This window comes from Phaseolus vulgaris, chromosome 1, assembly GCF_051622355.1.
Source record: "Phaseolus vulgaris cultivar YP4 chromosome 1, ASM5162235v1, whole genome shotgun sequence".
NCBI classification, from domain to species: Eukaryota; Viridiplantae; Streptophyta; class Magnoliopsida; order Fabales; family Fabaceae; genus Phaseolus; species Phaseolus vulgaris.
Genome location: NC_143498.1, coordinates 55042685 through 55055039, shown reverse-complemented (window position 1 = coordinate 55055039; position 12355 = coordinate 55042685). Strand labels below are relative to the sequence as shown.

At 32.6% G+C, this 12355-nt stretch overlaps 2 protein-coding genes across 3 annotated transcripts; both read right to left on the bottom strand.

The window, feature by feature from the left end:
- Window positions 1–1469: 1469 nt before the first annotated feature.
- On the bottom strand, window positions 1470–4028 carry LOC137815313 (putative magnesium transporter NIPA2). The gene is made up of 6 exons (XM_068618453.2): window positions 3298–4028; window positions 3035–3217; window positions 2701–2757; window positions 2234–2613; window positions 1995–2132; window positions 1470–1887 (listed from the first exon to the last, which is right to left on the bottom strand). The coding sequence occupies exons 2-6, from the start codon at window positions 3159–3161 to the stop codon at window positions 1603–1605; spliced, it is 987 nt and encodes a 328-aa protein (XP_068474554.1). The 5' UTR covers window positions 3162–3217; window positions 3298–4028; the 3' UTR covers window positions 1470–1602.
- A 144-nt stretch (window positions 4029–4172) lies between these two features.
- On the bottom strand, window positions 4173–11108 carry LOC137815312 (Rhodanese/Cell cycle control phosphatase superfamily protein). 2 transcript variants are annotated; one of them, XM_068618452.2, is made up of 14 exons: window positions 10822–11108; window positions 10645–10747; window positions 9580–10437; window positions 9259–9359; window positions 9041–9155; window positions 8758–8835; window positions 8499–8591; window positions 8141–8224; window positions 7324–7422; window positions 6365–6427; window positions 5906–5936; window positions 5515–5561; window positions 5235–5293; window positions 4173–4712 (listed from the first exon to the last, which is right to left on the bottom strand). In XM_068618452.2, exons 2-14 carry the CDS (start codon window positions 10696–10698, stop codon window positions 4493–4495), a joined length of 1902 nt encoding a protein of 633 aa, XP_068474553.1. In that variant the 5' UTR covers window positions 10699–10747; window positions 10822–11108; the 3' UTR covers window positions 4173–4492. The 2 variants fall into 2 exon arrangements, with proteins under 2 accessions (XP_068474553.1, XP_090151551.1); XM_090295425.1 differs by having other exon boundaries at window positions 9041–9163; window positions 10822–11102.
- Between the last annotated feature and the right edge of the window lie 1247 nt (window positions 11109–12355).

The following is a 12355-nucleotide window of genomic DNA, read 5'->3' as shown; positions in this document are numbered from 1 at the left end:
TTCAACAAATTATATATATATATATATATATAAAGTCTATGATAAATAAATTCTATTGTTTCAATTTATCTTAATTTTGACATAAAACACCTTATGAATATAGATAATATATAATTTTTTAAATTATATATCAGAATAAAAAAATTTAGATGGGATATATACCCATCTCTTCTTTCTTCTATACCTGTCTCAGTTTTGTTTATTAAAATATTATTTATTTATTAACTAACTTTAAAAACTTATTTTTACATTCTCTTTAATCCTTTATTCTATTATATTTATTGAAATTTTCTTTTCTTACGTTATTTTTTATTTTTTCTCAATTATCCAATCCTTTGTCATTCCAAACAAAAATTTAGATGGTTACAGATTTCAATACAAAAGTAAGGCTTAATTAACTCTATCATGGGCACTACACCTACACGGATGTTTTGATTTTGATTTTTTTTTGTTATTTTAAATGTTTCTTTGTATTTAGTTCTATTGTTAAATTCCTCTTCCATCATACAAGTGACATATTTATAATAACTATAATGAAAAAACACTTTATTTATAGGAATTAAAATTAAAAATAATGACGATTAAAAACAAAAGTAATTTATTATTTTAAAAAAAATACTATAAACAAAAACATAACATATTTACAAAGCAGTAAAATAAATAAAAAAAAACAACAAATTTACAAAGCAGTAAAATAAAAAAATAACATATTGAATTATTCTACTAAAATTAATTGATAATTATTAGATATTTTCAATTATTTTTCACTGACTATAATAGTTATTTAAAATTTGTTAAATAGGTCATTTCTAACATTAACATAATGTTTACTAAAAAAATCCATCGTATTCAACTGTAATAATATTTACTATTTTCAATCTTTTTATTGACAGTTTTTAATTATTGGAAATAAAAGTATCAAAATTTTATGGATCCAAAAAATTTGTAAAATAGGTGAAGTTAGAAAAGAAAATGTATGGTTTAAATTGAACTGAGCAACTTTTTGTATTGTAAAAGTAACAAAAGTCTTGAACTTCTTGTAGTGAAATATATAACCTCAAACCCATTACTTTCTTTCTGTTTCTTCTATTATTAAAAGATTAACTAATATTCAACTTCTCTATGTTCATCCAACAACACAAATCTTATATATAATCATATATAATAGGATTCTCTTATTTAGTGTAAACAATTTTTTTCTAAGTACAACTTTTTTATTCACATATAAGTGATATAATAAGTAATATCCCTGACGTAAATCTAATAAACTTATATTTGTGAATATCCCTTTCAAAAAATGAATAAATAGAGAAAACAATTTAAAATACATATTTTTATAAGTTTTTAATTGTAATATTTGGTAATAATTTATATTTTTTGATTTTTTTTTAAATAAAAATATAGAGATGTGAGCTGAATTTTGGGTAGTAAAGTAAAAGAAAATGGATGAAAAAAGATGTGAAATGGAAGAGATTGAAAGAAAGAAACCAAAAGAGAAAGGCTTCTATTTATAAATAAAAGAATAAGATCCTGTTATGCCCTAAACATCTGCTTTCCATATTTTGATGGCATTAATGCATGAATGAATGAAAGAGAGAGTATTCAAATTTCGAGGGTTTGAGGTGTCTTAGTATCATTATTTTGAGGAAATTGGTGTGGCTCTGGAGTGGAATGAACTTCGGAGGGTCTATTTCCCATATCCTTAGTTCTGTGAAGGAGAAATGTTCCTGATAAAATTGTCACAAACCCACACATCTCCGTTGCAATCTGCGATGCATCTTGTTTCGCCCATTCCTTAAACATTATCACACTCGCGATTATTGTAAATGATGTGAACATCACGTAGTAAACTGGCGACACCACAGCAGTGTTATACGTGTCCAAAGCCTGCAACACACATTATTCATATCAGATTCGGACACTTCTCTTAAATGGTATATCGGTGTCAGACACATGTATCGAACACCGACACTCATATAGTAGTATATACGAACCTTGTTCAGGTAGTTAATCTGCGTAAGGCAGCATCCTATGACAACCACTGTAAATACCCAGGTTTCAAAGAAAAAGAATTGATTCATCCCTTCGAATGTGAGCTTCAAAGCAATTCCGACTGCTTTCACTCCCATAACCTAAAGATGGAGATAATATATAATAAGTTTATGGTTATGGTGTGTATATATATATATTATTATGAATAAGCATGGAGCATGCATGAGAGTAATGAAGATACCGTAATGGAGCCGGTGAGAGAACATATTCCAATGTACACCAACATATTTTTCTGGCCATGGGATTTGACAAAGCGGAAAATGAGGACGCAAACAAGTACAGCAACAAGACAGATGTAGACAAGAAAACCTGGTTCTGTAGCAAGTTCCCACACTTCCTTCACAGAGTGAATGTCTTTTTCATGGGGTGCATGCAAAACAATAGACGTTGATCCCACCACACACAGGGCACACCCAAGCACGCCAAATATGTGCAATCTCTCTTTCAATATGAAGTGAGCTAGCACAGAACTGAAAATGATGCTCAAAGCTCCCAAAGGAGTTACAAGGATTGCAGGAGCGAAAGCATAAGCAGCAAAATTGGCTATTTCCCCACCGATCACTGCAAAATGCATGCTTCACTGTTTCAGGATAAACTATTCATTCATTCTTAATTAGGTTTCATTGGATATGTAGGAACAGGACTCACTTGAAATCATTCCTAACCACCAAAAGGGTTCGTAGAGATAGGAATGGCCTCCGGTGGCTGACAAAATCAAAACAAAGAATGCGTTAAAGATATAAAAGAATAATGCAACTACTTATATACTATAAAATGCTTCAAATGTCTTATCTCCAACATATCGCATGTCGAGAGTGACAGTGAGATAACATATTATGCATGGTCGGATAATGCTGATAGAAGATGACTTGATAAGGCTAACGAACTCTTTTTATGATAAACTTATAATAGTTCTGATATCATTTTATAAAATAGAACAGAAATGAACAAAAGAAAAAGTAAGAGGGTGATGAGGATGAACCTGCTCTTCTGCCATTGCTGGCGGCCTTTTTAAGACCCATTTTCTTAATTATAAAGCTGGAGCCAATGAAGACGCTGGAAGAGACGGCCAGTATAAGGCCAACCACGTTGTCATGTATTGTCCCCATTGTTGATTATCTGGATCAACTCTGGGCAGGGCCAAGATATGTGTGATCCAAAAGAGCTGCAATGAAGATTGATTGGAATAATGAAGAATAAATGAAGAATAGATGATGAATTAGGTTAATATGGATACCACCACACCTGTTGTCTTGGCTGCCTGCAAAAAAGTGGTGCAGCTAATGTCCCATATTGAACATGAAGATAATGAGAAGGAGGGAACTGAAGATGATATTAAAGAGAAAAGATCTACAATGAATGAATGGGGCGTTCTCTCTCGTGTTGGGACGAGAGAGGGGAATTCCAACGCAATAGGTAACTTTAAATTCGTTACCTATGCGCATCCCAGATCCAGATGAGAACCAACCCCTATTTATTTACTTCCATCATCTATAAAAAGTAAACCTATGTAACACTCAATTATTTCTCTTCCATTTTTATACGTTTTTTAATACCCACAAATATCAAACATCTGAGATTTATTCTTTATAACTTTCAACTTCACATTAAAAACACTCATAAGTTCACAAAATTTCTCAAACCAAAATAAGTAAAAATGGATCTCAAATTAGGCCAGAATGGTGTAAAATATATTTTAAAAATATTGTAAATAGTGTAAGAATTTTTATTAAAGATTAATTATTTCATTAAAAATAAAATGGATTAAAATAAAGTGTAATATTAGAGAAGAGTTTTATTGACATTTCTATTAATGTATTACATTGGTTGATGTGCTCAGGGCGTAAAATTAAGTAGCTCATCACTGGATATTTTAAAAATTAAGTATAAAATAAAAATCAAAGAACATAACTAACTTATCAGTAATTGATTTGAAAAACATTATGTTCACAAAAACAACCATATCCTTGTTTCAAAATTGACCATTTGTTTCTCTGCATACACACATCTTATTTGTCTTCCAAAAGTGTCTATAAAAAATGGTTTTTCCATAAACAAAATCTGTTGATCTTAGAAGACCAAAATAGTAATGAGTTTATGGAAGGAAAAACTTGCAAAACTATAAGTTGAACCACCACATTTTTACAACAAATTGCAAATAGTTACATTCTTGTTCTATGGACCGACGAAATTGTACCATGCACTTCAGGCATGGCATGCAACAAATCAAACATAATCATCCTTCTGAGTTGTGAATTTTTTTTACCCTATATTTTCAAAATGCTACAGGCAGGGAAGAGTGAGTTTGTGGCAGCATAGTGTCTGGAAAAGGTTGGCTGGCGTCAACTTGCTAACTTTCAGTCATTGAGTTAAATTGCTGTGACCATATTAATCTTTGTTCTGTTTTTCATGTTAGCACACATGACAGTCTGCAATGGTCTTATACATTCTGATTGAGAGGAACTGTGGGTTCAGAAACAGGATCTTGGTTACTTTCACTCTCAGATGGTTGAGATTCATGTCTTGCTGCAGCCTGCAACACCCGGTTCTGAACATCTAATGATGAAGGTGATGTAGGTAATCCTAAGCCATTTGATTCTAATTTTCTAGCAGTCCATGAAAATGCTTTAGCTCCAAGTCTCACAGGAGAAAGCAACAACCTTTAAAGGAGAAAACAAGACAATGAGATCAAATTTCATAACAGATGAAAAAGTAAAAACGTAAAGGGATACAGAAACCAGCCTTTTCCCTGGCGGCTATTTCTAATCAAAATAATATTAGCCTGCACATAAGACTGATTATTAATTTTAATTTTTAATTTCTATTCTTCTGCAGATATTTGTATTCTGGGTGTCGTAATTTCTGACTGAAGATTGATTATTTATTTAAATTTTCAATTTATATTTACTGGCATGGCATAATTTCGGACTGAAAGCTCTTCTCCCCATATATTTTTACATGCTTGAAGCTCAGGCATATATCAGTTTAATTAAAGGCAATTTTGGAACAAGCACTGTAATACGATATAGATTTTGAGAGACCTTCCATGGCTTGATTGAATATTAAGGTAACTTGAAAAAGACAGAAAATATATGTCGTAGTCATTATATAGTATTTAAATTACTAAAAGACTATACTTTTCATGATTCTATGACCAAATATCCAGCATTAAGTACACTTACCTCACATCTTCATTTAGATCTTCAGCGTTTTCATATGAAGAAACCCGCAAATAGATGGTCTGGTAAATATTCAGTAAACCATTTGTGAGGAAATGGAAAATCATTGATGTTATTGACCAAACGACTATAAAATATGACAAAATATAAGAATTTCCCAGCACGCATATTACGAGTCTACTGTATGACTTCCAACATAAGTGGATGTATAAACTAAACACAGTGAAACTTCTAAAAGAAACAATTTGATTGAAAAGTACTTGCTGAAAGGAAATGCACATACCAAACTGAGGCCAAATACACCGATTAACTGCAGTGTGCTCTCCCACTCTGAGACAATATTGATGTTTGTCAGACCAGGATAACTAAGAAAAGCCTCATCCCACATGACGATGGAAGGTTTTACAAAAAAAAAAACAGACGTGATATCACTTGTGCATGATGTATTTAGCTTCAGTTTAAGCTAAAACAAAATGAATTTGCACGAACTACATAACCTCTTAAACATAGTGCAAGAAAAATTTCATTAATCACTAATACGCTTCACACAAATATATGTTTGTAGGCATATACATATAAAATCAAATAAATTAATCTACAACCTTGATGCAACCCAAAAATTTAAGTTTTAAATTCTCAGCAAATTGATAGTTTATGAAAGAACATACACGCACCTAATAAAGCATACAGCCCTGCAACAAGTGCCTGAACCAAAAGTAGTTGCATTTATTAGCAGATAATAAAACTGAATACAATCATGTAATCAGTCATTTCCAAATCAAATAAAAATATGAAAGAAAATATTCCTTCGTGGTATTAAGGAAGTAGACAATATTTATTTAAGATTACTGTCTATTACTTACAAATATTCAGTTACATACACATTCAAGCAGCAATAAGTATACTTCTGAAAATGTTATAATATAACAACAGAAAAATTAAATAACTAGAAACTATCAATTCTTTTCCCCGCAAATATTGTTTTCTACCATATGGTGGTGTTCTACATATCATGTTACAAAAGAAAATGAACCTTATAGTATTGACTGATACTTAACATAGAGAAGCCAGCCAGAATGACAAAATAACATTTGGAAAATCACAAAGATGTCATTCAAGAAATTGCTACTTACCGAACCATAACCCAATAGTTGCCAAGGAGAAGGACGAACTTCCTCCAGAATTGCTTCAGCTTCCTGTAAATGTATCAAAATGCACGTGCATCAATGAAAACCCAACATATATAATCAAGCTAAAGTTTCTCTTTTAACCTTTTTACATGTCTTCACAATGAAATCATAAACACGGAAACAGATGTGGATCCCAGGACAACACAAAGCAGTTAGAGTAAGTTACATAATTAGGTCATAAAGAGTAGTGAAAGAATCTGTTAGGTAGCTAGCTTGAAAAGTAGGAGGGGGTAAACGAGGATTCCTTCTGAATTGGCAATATTGGAACCAGCACTAGCTCAAAGGGAGGAAAACCTTTATTGAAGGGGAAACCCTTGGAAGGAGTATTCTCTTTTTCTCTGTCATTTGATCGATCATCACAGATGTATTCTTTCACTTTCTCTCTTACTCTTCTTAACCTTTCTTAAAAATTTCAGGTTCTATTTTTGGCTTTGTAACTGACACACACACAAGAGGAAGTCTTACAAGAATAAATAGAAAGAATGCTGTAAGAAATCTCAATTGATCAATACAATGTCAGAAATAAGCAATTACTGGATTAGAAATATATAGTTTCACTTCTTTTGTCCTAAAGCAAGATTTATAAAGAAACTGCAATTTTGATAAACTTCTAAAAAATATGCCACGAGAGACTCCTTTAAAGTTTACTAAAATGAAATGCATAATCATAGATTTTGCACATCCTGTATTAACTTTCAAAAGACAGACAATGAAACTGGAAGATGAATAACTAAAGGTAGCAAACCAAACGCTTGCTACAGAAATGATTAATTTACAACAAGGAGCATAAACTCATAGCTCAAGCACCCAAGTAGTAGCACCATTACCTAACCCAGTAGAGTTTTCATCCCATTATTGTTGGTTTACTTAGGCTAACAAAATAACAGTAGTTTGGTGAATACCTCATTGAGTATCGAAAGTGCTGTCTCAGGTTTGAGTTCTTTGATGCGGAGACCTTGTTTCATCCAAGACTGAAAGCCGCCTTGAACCAAGTATGTATTCTGTAATATCACACAAAGGTTGCTAATTTTATGATATTCCACTATATGTTTGATATTAAAGTTGGTGATTTAAATGGACTGTGCAGAATATATCTGTTAGTCAACCTGGGCAACACAAACCACCACACTAAAGCACAGATACTTGAATCAAAAGCTGTCTCTGTCTATTATGTATCTGACAATTGCCATTTGTGTTGACAAACTGTTAGTTTGAACATATGAATAAGGGCAACTTGAATTCAATCAAATTCACTTTTCTTTCCATTTACAGTTTCAAGCAATCAAAATGTCGTGTCATTTACTGGAGTATCATGAACTATCTCATAAATCATCACATTTTAACTTCACAGTATGAAATTTAATCCATTTTCATTCAAATCTATCATGTTATATTTGATATTGACGATAAAGATACCGCTAAAGTTGAAATAAAGCAGACACAAAGACTTAAGTTATGAGGAATAGTAGGACTACATTTGCTGGAATTTTTCTCTACTACTATCTTACTTTTCCCCAATGATGAGAAAGCTCTGCAACCCCAACCTCTAAATAAAAATGCCAATTTGAAGGATTCTATGTCAGATATGGAAGCGGTGTAAACTGCTATTCCTAACCTAGATCCCACATCTCGTAGTGCATAATTAAACTCAGCCAAGAATTTTATGTAATATATCAGTAGTTTTGAAAGCAATATCTCAGAAGCTATTAAAAGACTTGCCTTGACCCCAATCTTCTTCAAGGATCTTGCAATGCCTTTAGAACGAGTACCATCAGCATCCAACACTATAACCTTGGAACTGTCCTATAGGCCAGAGAAAATAAGATTTTAAGACATCATTTTTCATGCCAACTCCTAATCACATGTGTAAAGTACACTTTCAACACATTAAAATAGATATATATATATATATAGAGAGAGAGAGAGAGAGAAATAGAAGGGTGTGTATAATCCATTTTGCAAAGAATGTCAAGTAGAAGAAATCTAAAAGAGGAATTTTTTCTAGGGTTATTCCATGGACTTTCAACAAACTTTATTCAGAACAATAGACCCTATTCCAAGATACAAAGATAAACACCTTAACAGTCTTCAAATTTCGAATAATAGTAGCAATCAAGGAATCATCGAAATCTCTACCACCCTTCAACAACTTGCGTATGGAACCATCAACCTGACAAGTGCATAATATGTTATATAGCAGTAGACAGATTATAAATTAGTTGCTAATCTATCTAACAAGCGACCAAGATTCTGGATTTCTTCCCTTTAACAAAGATGAGGTGTACCACAATTATTCTAATCACATCTTTTTAAACATTATTGTGCTTTAAACCAACCTCGAGAGGAGTTATACTTGCATAACGAAACCGAGCAGCTCGTCGAATATCAGGAACGCCATCTTTTTCTCGCAATTCCTGCGGGGAAAAAAGGAGCAGTGATTTCATCGGTCAATCTTGGAATCAAAATAGTTAGCCAAACGAATGCAAAAACGTAGGAAAACTTTCAAAATATGAGGAAACCATAGTTGAAGTTGGGAAGAAGTGTTGACCAAAATTAGAATGTATCAAAACTTGACTACCCTGCTAAGAATAAAAGCCAGAAAAGTAAATCTTAACTTGCCTCAGAGCGGACATCAATAAGTGCAACATTTGCATCCTCGGTCAACAGCTCAAAAGCTGATTTAGGGGACAAATCTCCTGAATAACCTCCATATGTCCACAACCAATAAAAGGCCCTGCATATCTATGAAATATATTACCGATAGCGTTTTTTTATGGAAATTATTCTCCAATAGATAAACAACAAAACTTAATTTCGGGGAAGGAAAATTCACATACCATAATGTGGCTGAAGAGCCTACAAGAACAATAAATGGAATAATTGGGTCATTTGGATCCAAGCCAAAAGTCTTCTCCAATGAGTAGACACCCGTGTATATCTACCGATGGAGCATAAATTGTTACAATGCATATATAGACTAGAAACATTCGTCAAATTTAAAATGTTTGTGAAACGAAACAGCACGTTGAGAACATGGATTCAAGATATTTCAACCACCAGTAAGAGCAAACAACTTCTTTAGTAAAGTTAAGACTATGAATCAGGTAAAGTTGAGAGACAAGGATCTTATTGAAACTTCTGTTATTCGGTAAAAGTACCCTTTGAGTTGCAGAGCCAACAGGCCTCAAGATTTCTGTTGCTTTATCTTCATATACATTGACCGTGTCCCTGATCCCTGCGGGAAGAAGATCCTTGGCTGACCCATATAGGTAGACAACATACGAAGCCCCACTTGTAACGGAACTCTCTACCACTACAATTACGCGGCGCAACGCATCAATAGCCACAGCAGGTGCTTTATTTGTGACTCCATTCAGCCCACTTGAAAAGCTAGTGAGTTTATTGTTTGCTATGTCCCCTGTTTGATCAACAGCAGAAAATGCCTTACTAAAAGCACTATCAACAGATTTAGTAGCAGTTTTAACAACAGAATCTCCAAAAGAAGTGACTGTATCCAGTGAGCTCCGTAAAGCATTTTCTCCCTGATTGATTGAGGCCTTGAATGAGTCATTGATTCCAGCAAAAAGGTCCCCAACACTTGCTTTTGTACTGGCTAATGATTCATACTGGTTAAAGTTCTCTGGTATTATATCAGTACTTGATAGTGTTTCTGGTTGTGCTGATGTCACTAATGTAGTAGATGCTTCAGTGGACTGTTCTTCTGCAAAAGCCACGAATCCCTCTGGCACAGTAGATAAATTATAACTTTCCATGTGTCTCAGTGAATGATGCTCATCTGTTGGCAGTGGTGAATAACCCAGTGTGCTTGTAAGGTATCCTCCCGGTTCAGTTGAAGAAGAAAAACCAACCAAAACCGTCTTTGCAGCAGCGCGCACTGCAAACGAATTTCTGAGTGAATAAGTTCCATGTTGCGAAGCCAGATGCACGCCCTCTTCAACCACAAGTCTGCTCTCGAGATCCTTTCGAAATGGAAGCAAACCCCCAAATAAGGGAATCTGCAAGAACAAGGTTACGGCTTTCAAGTAAACAAAAACTAACACCAGAGACAACAGGAGTGGTAAATAATTCCTGAAACACCCACATAAATAAAAGTAGAGTGTTTGACAAAAACAGTGTTCCCATGGCAGAAGAGAGAATTTTGATTGATGGGTATGTGAGAATGGTGAAGAAAGATGAATGAAAATAAATGGGTAGGAATTGACCTGGGAAGACGTGGAATAACTCGGGGTGGCTGAGCAAACAGGCAACATTCTCATACTGGCGATGGATCAAACACATAAATCAAACATTACCTGCAATCATCATCTGCATAAAACCAACTCATGCATTCAATCCAAATTAAGAAGCTTCTCTGATTTAACCAATCAACTAGTGCTCACCTTAGTCCTTTGCTCCTCTGTCTGTGTCTGCTTCCTTTCCATCAGCTTCAGGTTTATTTATTTATTTAAAAAATAAAGGTTGATGAAAAATTTGTGTGGAATATTTTGTTAGATTATCCAAATGGAAGAGGGAGGAGGATATGGTGGAACCTCACTGGCTAATCCTATTTGCTTCCATTTTGTCTCTTATGCACCACTGTCACCACACAAACTCACATCCCACATCGATCACTCGTTCCTTCTAATGCCAAATAAATTTACACACACTCCATCAGATGCATGTCTCCAAATAACCACAACTACACACTATTTATTTTAAAAAGGTTCATCAAAATCATTTTTAATAATCAATCCTCATTTATTAAAAATTTTGGTAAATGTGTTGTGAAATTAATTTTAAGTTAAGTATTAGATTCTAAAGGATTAGGATATAGTCAAGTGAAAGAAAATTTGTTTAACAATTTACGTTTTCTTAATTAAATATTTTATTTGTATAAAATTAAAAGAATCGGGAAAAAAACCAAGACACGAAGATACGAGATAGAGGTAAAAATAATATATTAAACTTAACTATAGAAATAGAGAAATAAATAAATTATGGTCTTAAGTTTAAGTGATTGTTTCAACAATTAAAGATCAAAATTGTGATATGATGAAATGTAATGTTGAGACCCATAATAGTCTCCACATCCCAAAACAATTATAATAAACACCAAAAAAAAAATACATGTAAGGTTAATATATAATACATCCTAATTAAGTATGACTTTTTTGTCAACACCATACACTTATTTAATACTACTCATTCCATAGTGTAAAATGAAAAATATACATACTTCTTTTTATAATATAAATTTTAGTTATGCAAAAATGTTTAGCTTTGAATAATTAAATTGTAAAAGTATGAGATACAAAGTTCTTGAGTTAATCATATGTTGTATGTTTGATATGTGGTAATTATCCATTACACATGTGGCATACGTCTCATCATGCATGTATAACATGTAACAAATGCATGTACAATATGTGATAATCATTTCATTACACATATCACACTCTTTATACGATACTCGTTTCACTCAACATAATTGACACATATCACTTACATTAATTTACATATTTAACATGTGTCACCTGACAAATTTATCCCAGGACATAAACAATAATTGTTAAAAACAAAAAAAAAATTCAAGTATAATAAGAATTATTGTTTTTGGATGCAAAATCTTACATCATTTGACACTTTATCACAATATTCAGTTTGTCCACAAAATATGATAACTTGTCAAAAATTAAAATGTTAACTTTATAAATATTAAACCTTAAACCACAACAAGAATAAATAACTATCTTTTTCTAAATTTTACACTAAAGAACAATTTCACATCACAAGTGTTAATAACTTTTAAAAATATATTATTTTCAGTTATTCATTCAAATTCTTAAATATTGGGTTGTTAAGAAGCAAAAACTTATAAAAAAGTAAAAAAAAAAATCTTAAAAAACTTAACTAATTAAAACAAAAAATTTGGAG

Bases quoted from the DNA above. Each gene is read 5' to 3' on its own strand.
- LOC137815313 (XM_068618453.2), bottom strand. From the start codon at position 3,161: ATGGGGACAATACATGACAACGTGGTTGGCCTTATACTGGCCGTCTCT. The intron at 2,758-3,034 runs GTTCATCCTCAT...TGATTTTGTCAG, and splicing joins CAGCAATGGCAGAAGAGCAG to CCACCGGAGGCCATTCCTAT. The intron at 2,133-2,233 runs GTATCTTCATTA...CTCCATCTTTAG, and splicing joins CTCTCACCGGCTCCATTACG to GTTATGGGAGTGAAAGCAGT.
- LOC137815312 (XM_068618452.2), bottom strand. From the start codon at position 10,698: ATGAGAATGTTGCCTGTTTGCTCAGCCACCCCGAGTTATTCCACGTCT. The intron at 9,156-9,258 runs GTATGTGAATTT...ATAGATATGCAG, and splicing joins GGCTCTTCAGCCACATTATG to GGCCTTTTATTGGTTGTGGA. The intron at 8,592-8,757 runs GTTGGTTTAAAG...TGCACTTGTCAG, and splicing joins CAAGTATAACTCCTCTCGAG to GTTGATGGTTCCATACGCAA.